This window comes from Octopus sinensis, linkage group LG29 (assembly GCF_006345805.1).
Source record: "Octopus sinensis linkage group LG29, ASM634580v1, whole genome shotgun sequence".
Lineage (NCBI taxonomy): Eukaryota > Metazoa > Mollusca > Cephalopoda > Octopoda > Octopodidae > Octopus > Octopus sinensis.
The window spans coordinates 1828241-1853240 of record NC_043025.1 but is presented as its reverse complement, the minus strand read 5'-3'; the positions used below and the strand labels follow the sequence as shown (position 1 = coordinate 1853240).

General features: G+C 36.0%; 1 protein-coding gene across 1 annotated transcript in view; it reads left to right on the top strand.

The window, feature by feature from the left end:
- The window catches only part of LOC115225969, a 50935-nt gene that overhangs the window by 16584 nt on the left and 9351 nt on the right, over window positions 1–25000 (top strand). Inside the window, exons 9-15 of the mRNA XM_036514786.1 lie at window positions 1832–1989; window positions 8588–8679; window positions 10651–10834; window positions 15812–15903; window positions 17874–18057; window positions 20707–20798; window positions 22769–22952. Coding sequence (XP_036370679.1) covers window positions 1832–1989; window positions 8588–8679; window positions 10651–10834; window positions 15812–15903; window positions 17874–18057; window positions 20707–20798; window positions 22769–22952 — 986 coding nt within the window. The remainder of the gene's footprint in view (window positions 1–1831; window positions 1990–8587; window positions 8680–10650; window positions 10835–15811; window positions 15904–17873; window positions 18058–20706; window positions 20799–22768; window positions 22953–25000) is intronic.

Genomic DNA, 25000 nt, shown 5'->3' with positions numbered 1-25000 from the left:
TGTAAGTAAAAATGCGCCGGAGTCTTTAGTCATCTGTCAAGTCACAACAAGGATCTCAGACAGATAATACTTCCCTTATGATGTGCGCTGTGGCCATCAAGTCTGCTTTTTGCAAGCCATCAATCTTGCATGGGATTTCCAGTTGCCTTAAAAAGTTTCAATGGGATTGAGCCCAAAACTCTGATCACCACTGGTATCACTTTTACATTCCCCTCTCGCATTCCATACAATCCTTCCATTTCTGCTTTCATTTCGGAGTACTTGGTGATTCTTTCAACCCCTTTACTCACAACATTGTTGCCATTTGTTATGGCTACATCAATGATCTGACAGTATTTGTCTCTCTTATTCAATATGACAATATCCGGCCGACGGTGTTCGACTACACGATCCGTCTGAAAATCATAGTCCCAGAGTATCGTTACTTGTACATCTTCCTGCATAACTTTACTTGGTACATACTCATACCTGTTCTCTGTTACTTCATATTGGTATTTATGGCTTAAATGCCAATGAAGATACACAAACACTTTATCGTTGCGGTGCTTGTATTCTTTTTGTGCAAGGCTCTCACGTCCACTTATCAAGTGGGTCACATTTTCCACACTCTTTCCACAGAGTCTGCATTTCTGGGTGTCAGAAGTTTTATAGATGTTATACTTCCCTGATTTGGTAGCGAGAGCCTGGTCTTATGCAGCAATGACCAGGCTTTTAGTGGTACGCTTCAAATCACCTCGCTCAAGCCATGCCCACGATGCTGTATTATCCTTAACGTCCTGTTTATTCCTTTCAAACTGTCCATGCATTCTCATTTAAAGAAGGTATTCGTTTCTCTTCTCCTCAGCACTTTGGATTATCCTCCTCCTCCTCCTCATCATCATCATCACCACCACCGCCATCATCATCATCATCATCATCATCATCATCATCATCATCATCATCATTATCATCATATGAAAACTCACAGCTTACTTTTCTGGGTTTGATGGAAAGTGTTGTTTACTGTTTATACTTCAAGAACCCTACGAAGAATTCTTGCGTTCCAAGCAATGCTGATTTCTTTTAGGTGTTCTACCTTCACACTTGTACCAATTGTTTTCAGTCATGCTGGTAGTTGAGTGCTAATACTTCCAAATGTACCAATTACTATTGGTATCACCTCTACTCTCTCCATTGTCAACAAACTTCGTATTTCTCACTTCAAATAGTCATGGTTGTTTAATTATTATTATTGTTGTTGTTGTTGTATTTGTGTTGTTGTTGTTGCTATTGTTCTTGCTGTTGCTCTTTTTTGAAAAACACTGAAAATATTCAAATTGATATATCAAAAATTAATATTAATTTCCCCTTTCTTAATTAGGAGTATTACTATACATGTCTGTGCCGCTCAAGCAATAAATTGTACAACACTGAAACCTGTCTCTAGTTTTAAAACCAGTTGCTACATAGAATAAACACGACCTTCTTAGCGCCAAAACCGCCCGTCTAAATGAGTTTGTCAGATAGAGCGGCGCAAGATCCCTACCACCAAATTCCCGACACTAAAATGTCCCTAAACTACAATAAATTAGAATCGTTTCAAGTGGCTAGTAATCTTATTTAAAGGTACCTTATTATTCAATATCTAAGCTAAAAGAGAATAGAACCTTAGTGCTTCCACTTTCTACTAGAAAGCATTTCACATTATTGATGTTATTAACAACACTTAGAAAAATGAATGTCATAGCGTTTATAAACCTGCTCAAATTTTATAATCTTTGTTTCTTGTCAAATCACATAGGAATTTCTCTGTTGATCTGAAACGCATTCAGAGTTCTCTTTATTATTACAGTAACCTGGAAAACAATAACCTTATGAAGTGTGGATGTCACTTGCCAGCCTTCGTTAAATATATTAAAAAAGTCTATAACAGAATTGTGGCTGTCTCTGGCAAGTGTCTTGAAGGCTCAGGGAAACGAATACCTATACTGGATTATTCGCAATGTCAAAGTAAGTAGAATTCTCGTTTCTTCTTTTCTTTTATTATTAACACTAAGAAAATCCGGGTTATTCTCTGAAGCTTACAATATCATGTCTTATGAAAGGGAAACTATAGATAAAGATATGAGGAATAAACGTTTTACCATTCGCGCGCTTTACGTTCACATCTTCTCTCTAACGAACTTATAGATTCAACTGTATCACACAAACCATCAACAGCACACACAGACACACACATACACGGGAACCCGCGCACACACACATACACACACACACACATACACAAACATACATACGCAAACATTCACAACAGCGCACACATGTACACACACATATGTACACAGACATACTCTCTAACCCTCTCTCTCACGTACATTCTCATTCATAACTACATAAGTATAGAACAAAAACAAATGAGTCATCGAAGCGGTCACGAATGACAAAAAATGTCGCTAACGACCATAACTGGTTGATAGGTTAACCAAACGGTTAATCAAACATTCATTTAGTTAATTCGTTAACAAATTGTTAACAAAGAGACAAATAATAAAGTGAAATAGAAACAGTACGTGTATTTATCATTGGCATGATGACCCTCCCGAGATGAAAAAATGTTCCAGCATTCGATCCTGAGAAGAGGAAAACTTGGTAACAAAACCAAGCACACTATCTTCAGTTTGGTTTTTGTGCCCATCCTCATCTGTGGTCATGAATATTGGCTAACGACCGAAAGAGTCTGATCGCAAATAGAAGCGGCCGAAATGGGATTCCTCCGAAAAAAATGGAGTAGATTTACTCGACACAGTGTGTACCTTGGAGATGAGGGAGTCTCTCCAGATCGAGTCGGTACTTTTTCCATATTGTGCCACTACATTTCCGATAACGCGGACATGCGATTAGGATGTCACATGACAAAATCACAAGATCGATTCTTTAAAAGGATGAAAAACAGCAGGGAATATAGAGGTAGACCAAAAAGAGATGGCTACAAAATATCCATAGCCTCATTTGGTCATGCTTGAGAATTCAGTCAGTAAGTGCATTGGCAGTTGCCTCTAATAGGACCCTATGCAGGAGGTACCTGAGGTACCAGATGTCCTCATGACCCTCCCAGGAATAATGAGCGTTGAAGATGGTAGATGGATGGATATATACGTTATTAAATATAACGGTTTATGTCACATTATATTAAGGAAAACTTAGTGTATTGGTAAACAGTCAAAGGCGTTGGAGAGCATAAATATAAAGTTGTAGCTGAGAAAAAGCTGATATGGCAGACTGGAAGCCATCTAAATATTCTTTCCTAATCTAGGCACAAGGACCGAAATTTTGGGGAATGGGGCCAGTCGATTAGATCGACCCCAGTACGAAACTGGTACCCCAAAAGGATGAAAAGCAAATCGACCTCGGTGGAATTTGAACTTAGAACGTGAAAAAACAGACGAAATACTGCTAAGCATTGCATCCGGTCTGTTAACGTTTCTGCCAGCTTGCCGCCTTAAAAGACATCTAAATATTGGAAAAGAGATACTTGTATTCATGATAATTCATGACGGTTACCAAAATTCAGACACCATCACTGCCGTTCAATGCTGTGTGAACACTGTAAAGGCAGCAAGACGTGACATGGACAGTTGCAGCAGAATCTATAGGATAAAACTCGAATACGAGAGAAAAGTTGCTTCAGAAGATCAAATACCAAGACAAGAAAAAAAGGGCAAAATGCAGGCAAAACATTCAGTAATGTAAATTGTCTGAAAAAGATGGCACACTTCATGAAGGTCAAATAATGTAGACGGTACAAGCAAAGGGTTGGTACACATGGGTTAAGTGAGAGACAGAAAATGGCTGACGAAAGGAGAGAAGAGCAAATGTGGTTTTATTCGAAGAAGAGTGAACACGAATGGAAAGGGAGAGAAGAAGGGTGCGGTATGTGTGCGTATAGGGGAGGTAAACTGTTGCAGTTAGTAGCAGCCAAGCAGTAGTGGGAGGAAAAGGGAGGAGGAGGAGAGAGAAGTGAGGGATTTAGAGATACAAAGCAAAACAGTGGGTGCAAGAGTGAATGTGTGAGGGCAGCACTTGTGAGTATGGGTATGTGTGTGTGAGTGTGTGTATGTGTTTGAAGAGTGAGTGTGCGTGAATATGTATGAGTCTATGTATGAGTGTGTATGCATTTGTATGTGTGTGTCAAAGATAGAATATCCAATGGGACAAAGCCGTGTGTATGTGTGTGCGTGTGTGTATGTGTGTGTGTGTGTGTGTGTGCGCGTGTGTGTGTGTGTGTAATGAAGTGTGAAGAGAGTAACTGTGCTACCGAAGTGAGATGTGTAGGTAGAAACTGTGGTCTATCGTGTGAAGTGTGTATAAAGTGTAAATGTGGGCGGAGGGACAAATAATGTGTGGATGCGGGTTGGTAAGAGTGATGCAGCGGAGGAGAGAGAGAGGAAGAAAACGAAGTAGAGAGGAAAAGTATACTTTTAGCGCTTGGCCAGGAAGACAGTCAATGCTCATGATCATTCAGAAGGCTGCTGTGATTGGTTGGGGGAGAGTAGGAAGATACCCTGAAACCAATGACCTGCCTTGATTGTTTACAACAGAGAAGAATCCGGCATAAACAGCGAAGGTTCCAAATGACAGACTTAAAATGGGGTCCGATTAAGCACATCACTCGAGAAAATATACGAGTCAGTATGTATATGTATGTACATACGCACATACATTCATTCACACATTTTCACATACAGACATACATACATACATACATACATACATACATACATACGTACATACAGATACATACATACCGATATACATACATACGTACATACATACCCATGGTTTCTAGGAGTCCTTCATCTGGCTAAATTTCCAGTGAGCCATAAGCAAAGCCATAGCTGACCTGATTCCATTGTGGGCCACCATCATGAAATTAAACACAATGAGTGACTATTATCACTGACAGAATACAATATCGCAAAGGCATATTCCAAGGGGACAACCTCGTTTTGATGTTGTTTATACTTTCTGTAAACCCCATGTAATTCATGTTAAGGATATCTCATTGGTTCACAAGGAAACAAAAATACCAAAATCGAATACTGTTTCTTTGTGGATGACTTAAAACTTTATGCAAAGAATATGGATGAGATGAAAAAGAGCCTTGACCAAGTTAAAAGATTCTCCAAAAATATAGGGTTGGCGTTTGATCAGGATAAATGTTATATGGTTGTGAAAAGGGGGGAAAATGTAAACCTGACTATCAAAATCGCCATCAATGACCTGACTGTTTCCCCTATATCTGATGAGGAATGTTACAGATATCTAGGGGTGGATGAAAATATATCTCACAACAGCTCCTGTAACAACACAAGTGCTTTTTATAGGTGCCATTATGTTACAGGTGCCATTAATTTACAGGTGTCATTAAAGTATAATCAAAGAATATTACAGCTGAATGAATAGAATTTAGACCTCAGAAATCTATGCATTCAATAAAACATTGGCCCACAACGTGTTTGCTGTGCAAGTACTCATATTAACATTTGGGCTGTTTTATTGGACACTTGATGAGATCCGAGCTGTTTATGTGAAAACCCGGAAAATACCGACAAGTACACATTATTTCCACATAAACAGTGATGTAGACCGCCTCTCCTTAATAGGAATCGATGCAAAATGCCTTTGAATGTCGTATCATATCCTTTCGGTAACAACTTATAACCACAAATGACGAAGTGCATTCCTTGACCAAGTTTGCATAATTCATATGACTTGGAAGGCGGATCCTTGAGCAACATTCCTTATCTTATAACATAGACTAGATGCTCAAAGAAGTCGCACAACTCTGACGGAACTTATCTTTAGTTGAACGGATGAGTATCAATGAACAGAAGACTATGCATGGATATGTTGGTAGATAGTTCCGAGATGATGGTAACATTGATGTTGTTAAAGTTCCAATGTAGGAGCCGTTGATATAGGATAGAAATTCTCTCTTTCTCTATTGCCAACAAACCTTCAAGTGACAGTGAATAATGACATACGACAATAACTACGTGCTTACAGACATACATACATACATACATACATACATACATACATACGTACATACAGATACATACATACCGATATACATACATACGTACATACATACCCATGGTTTCTAGGAGTCCTTCATCTGGCTAAATTTCCAGTGAGCCATAAGCAAAGCCATAGCTGACCTGATTCCATTGTGGGCCACCATCATGAAATTAAACACAATGAGTGACTATTATCACTGACAGAATACAATATCGCAAAGGCATATTCCAAGGGGACAACCTCGTTTTGATGTTGTTTATACTTTCTGTAAACCCCATGTAATTCATGTTAAGGATATCTCATTGGTTCACAAGGAAACAAAAATACCAAAATCGAATACTGTTTCTTTGTGGATGACTTAAAACTTTATGCAAAGAATATGGATGAGATGAAAAAGAGCCTTGACCAAGTTAAAAGATTCTCCAAAAATGTAGCGTTGGCGTTTGATCAGGATAAATGTTATATGGTTGTGAAAAGGGGGGAAAATGTAAACCTGACTATCAAAATCGCCATCAATGACCAGACTGTTTCCCCTATATCTGATGAGGAATGTTACAGATATCTAGGGGTGGATGAAAATATATCTCACAACAGCTCCTGTAACAACACAAGTGCTTTTTATAGGTGCCATTATGTTACAGGTGCCATTAATTTACAGGTGTCATTAAAGTATAATCAAAGAATATTACAGCTGAATGAATAGAATTTAGACCTCAGAAATCTATGCATTCAATAAAACATTGGCCCACAACGTGTTTGCTGTGCAAGTACTCATATTAACATTTGGGCTGTTTTATTGGACACTTGATGAGATCCGAGCTGTTTATGTGAAAACCCGGAAAATACCGACAAGTACACATTATTTCCACATAAACAGTGATGTAGACCGCCTCTCCTTAATAGGAATCGATGCAAAATGCCTTTGAATGTCGTATCATATCCTTTCGGTAACAACTTATAACCACAAATGACGAAGTGCGTTCCTTGACCAAGTTTGCATAATTCATATGACTTGGAAGGCGGATCCTTGAGCAACATTCCTTATCTTATAACATAGACTAGATGCTCAAAGAAGTCGCACAACTCTGACGGAACTTATCTTTAGTTGAACGGATGAGTATCAATGAACAGAAGATTATGCATGGATATGCTGGTAGAAAGTTCCGAGATGATGGTAACATTGATGTTGTTAAAGTTCCAATGTAGGAGCCGTTGATATAGGATAGAAATTCTCTCTTTCTCTATTGCCAACAAACCTTCAAGTGACAGTGAATAATGACATACGACAATAACTACGTGCTTACAGACATACGTACATACATACATACATACATACATACGTACATACATACATACACACACACACATACATACATACATACATACATACATACATACATGCATTATTATGGCTGCCCCCTCGTTATCGAATATGGCTATTGCACGAAGCTTAACTGTTACTGGTGCTGTGATCGAATGTGACGTTTTAGCCCAGCTAAAGATCTACAATGTCTTTTACAGTATTGGCAACTGAAACCTTTACATACATACATACATACATACATACATACATACATACATACATACATATATACATACATGCATGCATACATACATACATACATACATACATACATACATACATATATACATACATACATACATACATGCATACATACACACATACATACATAATACATATATACATACATACATCATACATACATACATACATACAACATACATACATACATACACATACATACATACATACATATACATACATACACACACACACATACATACATACATACAACATACATACATACTTACATACATACATACTACATACATACATACATACATACATTCATACAGATATACATACATACATATATACACACATCCATCCATCCATACATACATACATACATATATACATACATACACACACACATACATACATACATACATACAACATACATACATACATACATACATACATACATACATACATAATACATACATACATAAATGTGTGTATATTGGAAAAAGCACAATATTAATGATTATACATTTTATTGTTTATCCAAATATTGTTTTGCTCACTTCACATTTTATGGCCTTCTTCACATTCTATATGACATTGCAACATAACTTAAATGAGATTCTCAGGTTTTATTAGTGAGTTCCCACTGCAACAATGCTTGCAACTTTCGAATTTCATTCTTTTATTTGACTTGTTCAACGATTTTCACGTGTTTGTTACATCAGAATACTAAAAGGACAACAAGTGGCTTTCATGCTTCTCTCAATTGAATTTGTGACATTATTGAAACATTTCCAAATGAACATAAAAATAGGTTTATAGTCTTTGTTAATAATTTGCTTTATATGTCTAACATGTATTGATTTCAATACTAACACGTATACATTTTTTTTTACACCATAAAGAAAATATTTCTTGTTATTGCTATGCATTGCATTATTTGGTTCATAAATACAGATATTTACTTGTATTCTGTAGACTACTGGTTATTTCAACGGAATTTACAGTGTCAAACATGTTCAGGAATTAGCTGTAATGATTCAAATGTGAGAAGCTGTCCAGGAGCAGAGGTAAACTGGAATATTAGTTTCTTCCCTTCCGTTAAAATATATCCACAGCCGTCACTCGAAAGCCATTAAGTCCACATAGATTGTAATATGCTTTCGCTAGTTTGTTTTTATGTGCCTGCGTAGACATACACACACCCTATCGGTCTTCTTATTCATGACTCAATGGGACAAGAAGGATGTGACGATTGAAGAGAGAAATAGATGAACATCACTAGGTTGGGACACATTTCCCTCGATTAGACTGGAACAAAGTGGAATGAAGTGCCTTGTTCAAGGACACAACGTTCTACCCTGTCTTCGAATCCCTATTCAAGAAACGAACACACGAACTTAGAGTGACCTTTCTCCGACAAACATAGCTGTTCTTAGAGTAGGATGCATGAATGTATGTGGTCAGAAGTCAACTTGGAATCATGGTTCCTTGTCGAATGATCTCGGAACACTAAACTTAGAGGGGTAACTGCAAGTCGAACCTGGCCCTACCAGCTCAAAATCATTACAGGGAGCGGATTGAATAGGTTAAGAAGCAAATGACAGTTTTCTTTCGTCTGGTGGCCATAGCAAAAGAGGTTGTTTGATATACGAGGTTATGGACTATTCGAAACAGATTAAATCTTCTCTCACATCATGTAGTACAATAAGCTCTCCAGAACATAATAGGTGGGGGTCATATTGTTTCACAGAAAGGTAAAACCTATACCTTTAAAACGCAGCTAAGACACAAATTAAAATTGCCAGGCATATCTCTGAATACACAGTTGTACATTGGTGAAAGAAACACAAGACAAACAATAAAAGACACCGGTAATGTCACAGATCAATGCTTCACATTAATTGATCTACGAGAATATAGGAGAATAGAGCGTGAAATAAGAGCATGGCTGCATTATGTTGCCTGTTTTATTTGTCTGTTCTGATCTCAGACCGTTCTGTTTTCTTGAAGCTGAGTTAGTTTATTTAATGATTCATTCATTTGCAATCACCGACTACATTGGCTCTTTTGAAGACGCCAGCCTACCGACACTATCATTGGTTATTTCTTCATGACATCCTCACTCAGTTTGGGAGATCCAATTTTCTTTCTAAAACTTTTCTGTGATTAGAAGAAACGAGTTTCAATTCTAAACTAAGGCAATGCTAATCTTATTTCTAACTTCAATGTCTACATTTTCATTGCTTTTATTATTGTTAGGTGTTTGCGATTATTAATTGTGTTTTCGTGATGGATTCTTTTCTTTAAATATTCTTCTCCATTTCTGATATTTTCCGTTTTCAGAATGTCCTTCATTAAGTTTACAAGACCTTGCTTGTTTTCTCTCCAAATTTTATACTAATATACCGTATTGTCATATAAAATATACTCGCAAATTAAAACGAAGTTTCTCTTGTGTTCATTTATTGTATTTTCTGTTTTATTTGCTTGGACTGAGGAGTTCAATCTGACAATTTTATTTCATTATCATTTTGGGTAAAGGCGTATTAGTTTCTCTTGTTGGTGAGGTTTGCACGCCTGATTTTTCGTAAATTTTATATGAAAAATTTCTCTTGCGCATTCCTCCAGTAAGAAGAAATATTCGCGAATCCATACATCTTTATTGGGATAATCTGACCTATTTTCAGTTTGGCGACGGGTAACAACGCGATGCGATTTTGCTATAGACCGTGATCCGATGTCCATATCTACATGTGATCAGAGATCTTTGGACACCGAAAGCATTTAAAACATGATTTTGGAATACTAAATAGCAATAAAGTTTACAGAAGTTTACTTATGCTGTTAACTTTCAACAATTCCGCAACTCTTTGACGGTTTCATTTATTGCTTTTGGATATTTTAAAGCAATGATTAAGCTTTCTTGCATGTTAAACATCCCCAGTAGTCTTGTTTATGTTGTTGTTGCTGTAATTAGCAGTAATCGTACTAATAAATATTTTGGTTGTAGTGTATAATTTTCATATCTGTTATTACAGCCTGTATGCCGATTCTCAATATCAATGAACGGTGCTAAACTGAAGACTGAAAGGTCCTGCAGCACATACAGAAAATGTGTTGAAGCAATGAGAAACAATAACATTACATGCAATAAACGGACGAATAGCACGGCTTGTACTGGTTGTTGCGTCGGACACTTATGTAACAAGAATGATTTCATTGGTAAGTGTTATTTATTGTCTAATATAACACCACAAGGTTTATTACAAATTGATAGTTAATAAGAACATTGTATAATAGTTAATAAAAGGGAAATGTTTTGATGTGTATATATGTGTGTGCAAGTGTAAATGTATGTATATATATATATAATATATATATATACATATACACACATATATATGTGTATGTGTGTGCGCGTGTGTATGCACATGCGGTCGTGCACACACATACGTATTTGCACGTGTATATATATATATATATATATATATATATATATATATATATATATACATATATATATATATATATATATATATATATATAATATATATATATATATATATATATATATATCAAAAAGAATTCATAATAGAAGGGATAAATATCCTCTTCAAGAATAGCTTCTTTGTCTTCTAAGACAACTTCTATCATTCTTTGGCATGAAAGTATAGAAAGACTTAAAGGATTTCAAGCTCTTCTAAATGGACTTGATATAAACATTCAATTTACGATGGAATATAGCCATCACCAACTTCAATTCCTCGACATCCTCATTACGAAATTCATCATCAAAATACAAACAGATACATACGATAAGCCTACGAACTCGAAGCCATATCTACTGTTTAATTCATGCCCCCCAGACACACTAGAATGAATATCCCCTTCAACCTAGCAAAAAGGATTTGTACTATAATCTCTAATACAAACACCAACGACACACGGCTACATGAACTAAAGGATACACTCCTTACCAGGAATTACGCACCATCACTAATTGATATAGGCTTTCAATGTGCCCTACAACTCAATATCCACGAACTCAGACATCCCAAGTTAAAGAAGGATTTACAGCCAATATCCTATCATCCATCTCCACATACAACCCCCTTAACAATGAAGCCTTCGACACAATCCTGCAGAACATTCACCTACGAAAAAGGGATTACAGAATGAAGTTTATCCTCCAAACGTACACCATCATAAAGGGCAAAAGACAATCAAAATCTATTAAATGTCTCTTAACATAAGCTCAAGTATATTCGAAACCACACTGAAGCCGGCAGGAAAAATTTGCAGAAGACCTGACTGTGGTATATGCATTAACCTAACTGAGGGATAGGAATTCTCTTTCAAACATGTAGGGTAGACCAAAAAGAGATGGCTAGAAAATATCCATAGCCTCATTTGGTCATGGTTGAGAATTCAATCAGTAAGTGTATTGGCAGTTGCCTCTGATAGGACCCTATGCAGGAGGTACCTGAGGTACCAGATGTCCTCATTACCCTCCCAGGAATAATGAGCGTTGAAGATGGTAGATGGATGGATATATACGTTATTAAGTATAACGTTTTATGTCACATTATATTAAGGAAAACGTAGTGTATTGGTAAACAGTCAAAGGCGTTGGAGAGCATAAATATAAAGTTGTAGCTGAGAAAAAGCTGATGCGGCAGACTGGAAGCCATCTAAATATTCTTTCCTAATCTAGGCACAAGGACCGAAATTTTGGGGAATGGGGCCAGTCGATTAGATCGACCCCAGTACGCAACTGGTAGTCCGAAAGGATGAAAGACTAAGTCGACCTCAGTGGAGTTTGAACTCAGAACGTGAAAAAAACAGACGAAATACTGCTATGCATTGCACCCGGTGTGCTAACGTTTCTGCCAGCTTGCCGCCTTGAAAGCCAACTAAATATTGGAAAAGAGATACCTGTATTCATGATAATTCATGACGGTTACCAAAATTCAGACACCATCACTGCCGTTCAATTCTCTGTGAACACTGTAAAGGCAGCAAGACGTGACATGGACAGTTGCAGCAGAATCTATCGGATAACACTCGAATACGAGAGAAAAGTTGCTTCAGAAGATCAAATAACAAGACAAGAAAAAAGGCAAAATGTAGGCAAAACATTCAGTAATGTAAATTGTCTGAAAAAGATGGCACACTTCATGAAGGTCAAATAATGTAGACGGTACAAGCAAAGGGTTGGTACACATGGGTTAAGTGAGAGACAGAAAATGGCTGACGAAAGGAGAGAAGAGCAAATGTGGTTTTATTCGAAGAAGAGTGAACACGAATGGAAAGGGAGAGAAAAGGGTGCGGTATGTGTGCGTGTAGGGGAGGTAAACTGTTGCAGTTAGTAGCAGCCAAGCAGTAGTGGGAGGAAAATGGAGGAGGAGGAGAGAGAAGTGAGGGATTTAGAGATACAAAGCAAAACAGTGGGTGCAAGAGTGAATGTGTGAGTATGGGTATGTGTGTGAGTATGGGTATGTGTGTGTGAGTGTGTGTATGTGTTTGAAGAGTGAGTGTGCGTGAATATGTATGAGTCTATGTATCAGTGTGTATGCTTTTGTATGTGTGTGTCAAAGATAGAATATCCAATGGGACAAAGCTGTGTGTGTGTGCGTGTGTGTGTGTGTAATGAAGTGTGAAGAGAGTAACTGTGCTACCGAAGTGAGATGTGTAGGTAGAAACTGTGGTCTATCGTGTGAAGTGTGTATAAATTTTAAATGTGGGCGGAGGGACAAATAATGTGTGGATGCGGATTGGTAAAAGTGATGCTGCGGAGGAGAAAGAGAGGAAGAAAACGAAGTAGAGAGGTAAAGTATATATTTAGCGCTTGGCCAGGAAGACAGTCAATGCTCACGATCATTCAGAAGGCTGCTGTGATTGGTTGGGGGAAAGTAGGAAGATATCCTGAGACCAAAGACCCGTCTTGATTGTTTACAACAGAGAAGAATCCGGCATAAACAGCGAAGGTTCCAAATGACAGACTTAAAATGGGGTCCGATTAAGCACATCACTCGAGAAAATATACGAGTCAGTATGTATATGTATGTACATACGCACATACATTCATTCACACATTTTCACATACGGACATACATACATACATTCATACAGATATACATACATGCGTACATACACATACATACATACAGATATACATACATACATACACATGGATGCTAGAAGTCCTTCATCTGGCTAAATTTCCAGTGAGCCATAATCAAAGCCATAGCTGACCTGATTCCATTGTGGGCCACCATCATGAAATTAAACACAATGAGTGACTATTATCACTGACAGAATACAATATTGCAAAGGCTTATTCCAAGGGGACAACCTCGTTTTGATGTTGTTTATACTTTCTATAAACCCCATGTCATTTATGTTAAGGATATCTCATTGGTACACAAGGAAACAAAAATACCAAAATCGAATGCTGTTCCTTTGTGGATGACTTAAAGCTTTATGCAAAGATTATGGATGAGATGAAAAAGAGCCTTGACCAAGTTAAAAGATTCTCCAAAAATGTAGCGTTGGCGTTTGTTCAGGATAAATGTTATATGGTTGTGAAAAGGGGGGAAAATGTAAACCTGACTATCAAAATCGCCATCAATGACCTGACTGTTTCCCCCTATATCTGATGAGGAATGTTACAGATATCTAGGGGTGGATGAAAATATATCTCAGAACAGCCCCTGTAACAAAACAAGTGCTTTTTTACAGGTGCCATTAATTTACAGGTGTCATTAAAGTATAATCAAAAAACATTACAGCTGAATAAGTAAAATTTAGACCTCAGAAATCTATGCATTCAATAAAACATTGGCCCACAACGTGTTTGCTGTGCAAGTACTCATACTAACATTTGGGCTGTGTTATTGGACACTTGATGAGATCCGAGCTGTTTATGTGAAAACCCGGAAAATACCGACATAAACAGTGATGTAGACCGCCTCTCCTTAATAGGAATAGAAGCAAAATGCCTTTGAATGTCGTATCATATCCTTTCGGTAACAACTTATAACCACAAATGACGAAGTGCATTCCTTGACCAAGTTTGCATAATTCATATGACTTGGAAGGCGGATCCTTGAGCAACATTCCTTATCTTATAACATAGACTAGATGCTCAAAGAAGTCGCACAACTCTGACGGAACTTATCTTTAGTTGAACGGATGAGTATCAATGAACAGAAGACTATGCATGGATATGTTGGTAGAAAGTTCCGAGATGATGGTAACATTGATGTTGTTGAAGTTCCAATAAAGGTGCCGTAGATGTAGGAAATAACGGTGAATAATGACATGCACGCATATATACATACATACATACATGCATACATACACACATACATACATAATACATATATACATACATACATACATACATATATACACACATACAAGCATATATACACACATCCATCCATACATACATACATATATACATACATACACACACACATACATACATACATACATATATACATACATACATACTTACATACATACATGCATACATACATACATACATACATATATACATACATATATACACACATCCATCCATCCATACATACATACATATATACATACATACACACACACATACATACATACATATATACATACATACATACATACATACATACATACATACATACATACATACATACATACATACATAAATGTGTGTATATTGGAAAAAGCACAATATTAGTGATCATATTTTTTATTGTTTATCCAAATATTGTTTTGCTCACTTCACATTTTATGGCCTTCTTCACATTCTATATGACATTGCAACATAACTTAAATGAGATTCTCAGGTTTTATTAGTGAGTTCCCACTGCAACAATGCTTGCAACTTTCGAATTTCATTCTTTTATTTGACTTGTTCAACGATTTTCACGTGTTTGTTACATCAGAATACTAAAAGGACAACAAGTGGCTTTCATGCTTCTCTCAATTGAATTTGTGACTTTATTGAAACATTTCCAAATGAACATAAAAATAGGTTTATAGTCTTTGTTAATAATTTGCTTTATATGTCTAACATGTATTGATTTCAATACTAACACGTATACATTTTTTTTTACACCATAAAGAAAATATTTCTTCTTATTGCTATGCATTGCATTATTTGGTTCATAAATACAGATATTTACTTGTATTCTGTAGATTACTCGTTATATCAACGGAATTTACAGTGTCAAACATGTTCAGGAATGAAATGTACTGATTTAGAAGTGACAAGCTGTCCAGGAGCAGAGGTAAACTGGAATATTACTTTCTTCCCTTCCGTTAAAATATATCCACAACCGTCACTCGAAAGCCATTAAGTCCACATAGATTGTACTATGCTTTCGCTAGTTTTTTTTATGCGCCTGCGTAGACATACACACGCCCTGTCGATCTTCTTATTCATGACTCAATGGGCCAAGAAGGATGTGACGATTGAAGAGAGAAATAGATGAACATCACTAGGTTGGGACACATTTCCCTCGATTAGACTGAAACAAAGTGGAATGAAGTGCCTTGTTCAAGGACACAACGTTCTACCCTGTCCAGGAATCTCTATTCAAGAAACGAACACACGAACTTAGAGTAACCTTTCTGCGACAAACATGGCTGTCCTTAGAGTAGGATGCATGAATGTATGTGGCCAGAAGTCAACTTGGAATCAAGGTTCCTTGTCGGATGACCTCGGGTCACTAATCTTAGAGGGGTAACTGGAAGTTGATTCTGGCCCCACCAGCTCACAATCATTACAGGGAGCGGATTGAATAAGTTAAGAAGCAAATGACAGTTTTCCTTCGTCTGGTGGTCATAGCAAAAGAAGTTGTTTGATATACGAGGTTATGAAATGTTCGAAACAGATTAAATCTTCCCTCACATCAAGTAGTACAATAAGCTCTCCAGAACATAATAGGTGGGGGTCATATTGTTTCATAGAAAGGTAAAACCTATACCTTTAAAACGCAGCTAAGACACAAATTAAAATTGCCAGGCATATCTCTGAATACACAGTTGTACATTGGTGAAAGAAACACAAGAGAAACAATAAAAGACACCGGTAATGACACAGATCAATGCTTCACATTAACTGATCTACGAGAATATAGGAGAATAGAGCGTGACATAAGAGCATGGCTGCATTCTGTTGCCTGTTTTATTTGTCTGTTCTGATCTCAGACCGTTCTGTTTTCCTGAAGCTGAGTTAGTTTATTTAATGATTCATTCATTTGCAATCACCGACTCCATTGGCTCTTTTGAAGACGCCAGCCTACCGACACTATCATTGGTTATTTCTTCATGACATCCTCACTCAGTTTGGGAGATCCAATTTTCTTTCTAAAACTTTTCCGTGATTAGAAGAAACGAGTTTCAATTCTAAACTAAGGCAATGCTAATCTTATTTCTAACTTCAATGTCTACATTTTCATTGCTTTTATTATTGTTAGGTGTTTGCGATTATTAATTGTGTTTTCGTGATGGATTCTTTTCTTTAAATATTCTTCTCCATTTCTGATATTTTCCGTTTTCAGAATGTCCCTCATTAAGTTAACAGGACCTTGCTTGTTTTCTCTCCAAATTTTATACTAATATACCGTATTGTCAGATAAAATATACTCGCAAATTAAAACGAAGTTTCTCTTGTGTTCATTTATTGTATTTTCTGTTTTATTTGCTTGGACTGAGGAGTTCAATCTGACAATTTTATTTCATTATCATTTTGGGTAAAGGCGTATTAGTTTCTCTTGTTGGTGAGGTTTGCACGCCTGATTTTTCGTAAATTTTATATGAAAAATTTCTCTTGCGCATTCCTCCAGTAAGAAGAAATATTCGCGAATCCATACATCTTTATTGGGATAATCTGACCTATTTTCAGTTTGGCGACGGGTAACAACGCGATGCGATTTTGCTATAGACCGTGATCCGATGTCCATATCTACATGTGATCAGAGATCTTTGAACACCGAAAGCATTTAAAACATGATTTTGGAATACTAAATAGCAATAAAGTTTACAGAAGTTTACTTATGCTGTTAACTTTCAACAATTCCGCAACTCTTTGACGGTTTCATTTATTGCTTTTGGATATTTTAAAGCAATGATTAAGCTTTCTTGCATGTTAAACATCCCCAGTAGTCTTGTTTATGTTGTTGTTGCTGTAATTAGCAGTAATCGTACTAATAAATATTTTGGTTGTAGTGTATAATTTTCATATCTATTATTACAGCCAGTATGCCGATTCGCAATATCAGTGAACGGTGCTAAACTGAAGACTGAAAGGTCCTGCAGCACATACAGAAAATGTGTTGAAGCAATGAGAAACAATAACATTACATGCAATAAACGGACGAATAGCACGTCTTGTACTGGTTGTTGCGTCGGACACTTATGTAACAAGAATGATTTCATTGGTAAGTGTTATTTATTGTCTAATATAACACCACAAGGTTTATTACAAATTGATAGTTAATAAGAACATTGTATAATAGTTAATAAAAGGGAAATGTTTTGATGTGTATATATGTGTGTGCAAGTGTAAATGTATGTATATATATATATATATATATATATATATATATATATATATGTATATATACATATACACACATATATATGTGTATGTGTGTGCGCGTGTGTATGCACATGCGGTCGTGCACACACATACGTATTTGCACGTATATATATATATATATATATATATATAGCGATTAAGGACAACTACTTAAGGAAAACTTAACAAGAAATTGTCAGGTAGATAGCGTAAAAACCTCATAAGAGAAAAAATTTCGAAAATAATATTTGTTACTGAACATATTAATTATATATAATTTATATATATATATAAATTATATATATATATATATATATATATATAATATATATATATATATATATATATAATATATATATATATATATATATTATATATATATATATTATATATATATATATATATATACATATATATATATATATATATCAAAAAGAATTCATAAGAGAAGGGCTAAATATCCTCTTCAAGAATAGCTTCTTTGTCTTCTAAGACAACTTCTATCATTCTTTGGCATGAAAGTATAGAAAGACTTAAAGGAGTTCAAGCTCTTATAAATGGACTTGATATAAACATTCAATTTACGATGGTATATAGCCATCACCAACTTCAATTCCTCGACATCCTCTTTACGAATTTCATCATCAAAATACAAACAGATACATACGATAAGCCTACGAACTCGAAGCCATATCTACTGTTTAATTCATGCCACCCCAGACACACTAGAATGAATATCCCCTTCAACCTAGCAAAAAGGATTTGTACTATAATCTCTAATACAAACACCAACGACACACGGCTACATGAACTAAAGTATACACTCCTTACCAGGAACTACCCACAATCACTAATCGATATAGGCTTTCAATGTGCCCTACAACTCAATATCCACGAACTCAGACATCCCAAGTTAAAGAAGGATTTACAGCCAATATCCTATCATCCATCTCCACATACAACCCCCTTAACAATGAAGCCTTCGACACAATCCTGCAGAACATTCACCTACGAAAAAGGGATTACAGAATGAAGTTTATCCTCCAAACGTACACCATCATAAAGGGCAAAAGACAACCAAAATCTATTAAATGTCTCTTAACATAAGCTCAAGTATATTCGAAACCACACTGAAGCCGGCAGGAAAAATTTGCAGAAGACCTGACTGTGGTATATGCATTAACCTAACTGAGGGATAGGAATTCTCTTTCAAACATGTAGGGTAGACCAAAAACAGATGGCTAGAAAATATCCATAGCCTCATTTGGTCATGGTTGAGAATTCAATCAGTAAGTGTATTGGCAGTTGCCTCTGATAGGACCCTATGCAGGAGGTACCTGAGGCACCAGATATCCTCATGACGCTCCCAGGAATAATGGGCGTTGAAGATGGTAGATGGATGGATATATACGTTATTAAATATAACGATTTTATGTCCCTTTATATTAAAGGAAACTTAATGTTTTGGTAATCAGTCAAAGGCGTTGGAGAGCATAAATATAAAGTTGTAGCTGAGAAAAAGCTGATATGGCAGACTGGAAGCCATCTAAATATTCTTTCCTAATCTAGGCACAAGGACCGAAATTTTGGGGAATGGGGCCAGTCGATTAAATCGACCCGAGTACGCTACTGGTGGTCCAAAAGGATGAAAGTCAAAGTCGACCTTGGCGGAATTTGAACTCAGAAAGTAAAGACAGACGAAATACTGCTAAGCATTGCACCCGGCTAAAGTTTCTGCCAGCTTGCCGCCTTGGAAGCCATCCAAATATTGGAAAAGAGATACCTGTATTCATGATAATTCATGACGTTTACCAAAATGGTAACACTGATGTTGCTGAAATTCCAATGTAGGAGCCGTAGATGTAGGATAGAAATTCTCTCTTTCTCTATTGCCAAGAAATCTTGAAATAACAGTAAATAATGACATACATACATAATACATGCATACATGCATACATACATACATACATACATACATACATACATACATACATACATACATACATACATACATAAATATGTGTATATTGGAAAAAGCACAATATTAGTGATCATATTTTTTATTGTTTATCCAAATATTGTTTTGCTCACTTCACATTTTATGGCTTTCTTCACATTCTATATGACATTGCAACATAACTTAAATGAGATTCTCAGGTTTTATTAGTGAGTTCCCACTGCAACAATGCTTGCAACTTTCGAATTTCATTCTTTTATTTGACTTGTTCAACGATTTTCACGTGTTTGTTACATCAGAATACTAAAAGGACAACAAGTGGCTTTCATGCTTCTCTCAATTGAATTTGTGACTTTATTGAAACATTTCCAAATGAACATAAAAATAGGTTTATAGTCTTTGTTAATAATTTGCTTTATATGTCTAACATGTATTGATTTCAATACTAACACGTATACATTTTTTTTTACACCATAAAGAAAATATTTCTTCTTATTGCTATGCATTGCATTATTTGGTTCATAAATACAGATATTTACTTGTATTCTGTAGATTACTCGTTATATCAACGGAATTTACAGTGTCAAACATGTTCAGGAATGAAATGTACTGATTTAGAAGTGACAAGCTGTCCAGGAGCAGAGGTAAACTGGAATATTACTTTCTTCCCTTCCGTTAAAATATATCCACAACCGTCACTCGAAAGCCATTAAGTCCACATAGATTGTACTATGCTTTCGCTAGTTTGTTTTATGTGCCTGCGTAGACATACACACACCCTATCGGTCTTCTTATTCATGACTCAATGGGACAAGAAGGATGTGACGATTGAAGAGGGAAATAGATGAACATCACTAGGTTGGGACACATTTCCCTCGATTAGACTGGAACAAAGTGGAATGAAGTGCCTTGTTCAAGGACACAACGTTCTACCCTGTCCAGGAATCCCTATTCAAGAAACGAACAAACGAACTGAGAGTAACCTTTCTGCGACAAACATGGCTGTCCTTAGAGTAGGATGCATGAATATATGTGGCCAGAAGTCAACTTGGAATCAAGGTTCCTTGTCGGATGACCTCGGGTCACTAATCTTAGAGGGGTAACTGGAAGTCGATCCTGGCCCCACCAGCTCACAATCATTACAGGGAGCGGATTGAATAAGTTAAGGAGCAAATAACAGTTTTCCTTCGTCTGGTGGTCATAGCAAAAGAGGTTCTTTGATATAAGAGGTTATGAAATGTTCGAAACAGATTAAATCTTCCCTCACATCAAGTAGTACAATAAGCTCTCCAGAACATAATAGGTGGGGGTCATATTGTTTCATAGAAAGGTAAAACCTATACCTTTAAAACGCAGCTAAGACACAAATTAAAATTGCCAGGCATATCTCTGATTACACAGTTGTACATTGGTGAAAGAAACACAAGAGAAACAATAAAAGACACCGGTAATGTCACAGATCAATGCTTCACATTAATTGATCTACGAGAATATAGGAGAATAGAGCGTGAAATAAGAGCATGGCTGCATTATGTTGCCTGTTTTATTTGTCTGTTCTGATCTCAGACCGTTCTGTTTTCCTGAAGCTGAGTTAGTTTATTTAATGATTCATTCATTTGCAATCACCGACTCCATTGGCTCTTTTGAAGACGCCAGCCTACCGACACTATCATTGGTTATTTCTTCATGACATCCTCACTCAGTTTGGGAGATCCAATTTTCTTTCTAAAACTTTTCCGTGATTAGAAGAAACGAGTTTCAATTCTAAACTAAGGCAATGCTAATCTTATTTCTAACTTCAATGTCTACATTTTCATTGCTTTTATTATTGTTAGGTGTTTGCGAATATTAATTGTGTTTTCGTGATGGATTCTTTTCTTTAAATATTCTTCTCCATTTCTGATATTTTCCGTTTTCAGAATGTCCCTCATTAAGTTAACAGGACCTTGCTTGTTTTCTCTCCAAATTTTATACTAATATACCGTATTGTCAGATAAAATATACTCGCAAATTAAAACGAAGTTTCTCTTGTGTTCATTTATTGTATTTTCTGTTTTATTTGCTTGGACTGAGGAGTTCAATCTGACAATTTTATTTCATTATCATTTTGGGTAAAGGCGTATTAGTTTCTCTTGTTGGTGAGGTTTGCACGCCTGATTTTTCGTAAATTTTATATGAAAAATTTCTCTTGCGCATTCCTCCAGTAAGAAGAAATATTCGCGAATCCATACATCTTTATTGGGATAATCTGACCTATTTTCAGTTTGGCGACGGGTAACAACGCGATGCGATTTTGCTATAGACCGTGATCCGATGTCCATATCTACATGTGATCAGAGATCTTTGAACACCGAAAGCATTTAAAACATGATTTTGGAATACTAAATAGCAATAAAGTTTACAGAAGTTTACTTATGCTGTTAACTTTCAACAATTCCGCAACTCTTTGACGGTTTCATTTATTGCTTTTGGATATTTTAAAGCAATGATTAAGCTTTCTTGCATGTTAAACATCCCCAGTAGTCTTGTTTATGTTGTTGTTGCTGTAATTAGCAGTAATCGTACTAATAAATATTTTGGTTGTAGTGTATAATTTTCATATCTATTATTACAGCCTGTATGCCGATTCGCAATATCAGTGAACGGTGCTAAACTGAAGACTGAAAGGTCCTGCAGCACATACAGAAAATGTGTTGAAGCAATGAGAAACAATAACATTACATGCAATAAACGGACGAATAGCACGGCTTGTACTGGTTGTTGCGTCGGACACTTATGTAACAAGAATGATTTCATTGGTAAGTGTTATTTATTGTCTAATATAACACCACAAGGTTTATTACAAATTGATAGTTAATAAGAACATTGTATAATAGTTAATAAAAGGGAAATGTTTTGATGTGTATATATGTGTGTGCAAGTGTAAATGTATGTATATATATATATATATATATATATATATATATATATATATGTATATATACATATACACACATATATATGTGTATGTGTGTGCGCGTGTGTATGCACATGCGGTCGTGCACACACATACGTATTTGCACGTATATATATATATATATATATATATATAGCGATTAAGGACAACTACTTAAGGAAAACTTAACAAGAAATTGTCAGGTAGATAGCGTAAAAACCTCATAAGAGAAAAAATTTCGAAAATAATATTTGTTACTGAACATATTAATTATATATAATTTATATATATATATAAATTATATATATATATATATATATATATATAATATATATATATATATATATATATAATATATATATATATATATATATTATATATATATATATTATATATATATATATATATATACATATATATATATATATATATCAAAAAGAATTCATAAGAGAAGGGCTAAATATCCTCTTCAAGAATAGCTTCTTTGTCTTCTAAGACAACTTCTATCATTCTTTGGCATGAAAGTATAGAAAGACTTAAAGGAGTTCAAGCTCTTATAAATGGACTTGATATAAACATTCAATTTACGATGGTATATAGCCATCACCAACTTCAATTCCTCGACATCCTCTTTACGAATTTCATCATCAAAATACAAACAGATACATACGATAAGCCTACGAACTCGAAGCCATATCTACTGTTTAATTCATGCCAAACCAGACACACTAGAATGAATATCCCCTTCAACCTAGCAAAAGGGATTTGTACTATAGTCTCTAATACAAACACCAAGGACACACGGCTACATGAACTAAAGGATACACTCCTTACCAGGAACTACCCACAATCACTAATCGATATAGGCTTTCAATGTGCCCTACAACTCAATATCCACGAACTCAGACATCCCAAGTTAAAGAAGGATTTACAGCCAATATCCTATCATCCATCTCCACATACAACCCCCTTAACAATGAAGCCTTCGACACAATCCTGCAGAACATTCACCTACGAAAAAGGGATTACAGAATGAAGTTTATCCTCCAAACGTACACCATCATAAAGGGCAAAAGACAACCAAAATCTATTAAATGTCTCTTAACATAAGCTCAAGTATATTCGAAACCACACTGAAGCCGGCAGGAAAAATTTGCAGAAGACCTGACTGTGGTATATGCATTAACCTAACTGAGGGATAGGAATTCTCTTTCAAACATGTAGGGTAGACCAAAAACAGATGGCTAGAAAATATCCATAGCCTCATTTGGTCATGGTTGAGAATTCAATCAGTAAGTGTATTGGCAGTTGCCTCTGATAGGACCCTATGCAGGAGGTACCTGAGGTACCAGATGTCCTCATGACCCTCTCAGGAATAATGAGCGTTGAAGATGGTAGATGGATGGATATATACGTTATTAAATATAACGATTTTATGTCCCATTATATTAAGGGAAATTTAATGTTTTGGTAAACAGTCAAAGGCGTTGGAGAGCATAAATATAAAGTTGTAGCACAGAAAAAGCTGATATGGCAGACTGGAAGCCATCTAAATATTCTTTCCTAATCTAGGCACAAGGACCGAAATTTTGGGGAATGGGGCCAGTCGATTAAATCGACCCCAGTACGCTACTGGTAGTCCAAAAGGATGAAAGTCAAAGTCGACCTTGGCGGAATTTGAACTCAGAACGTAAAGACAGACGAAATACTGCTAAGCATTGCACCCGGCTAAAGTTTCTGCCAGCTTGCCGCCTTGGAAGCCATCCAAATATTGGAAAAGAGATACCTGGATTCATGATAATTCATGACGTTTACCAAAATGGTAACACTGATGTTGCTGAAATTCCAATGTAGGAGCCGTAGATGTAGGATAGAAATTCTCTCTTTCTCTATTGCCAAGAAATCTTGAAA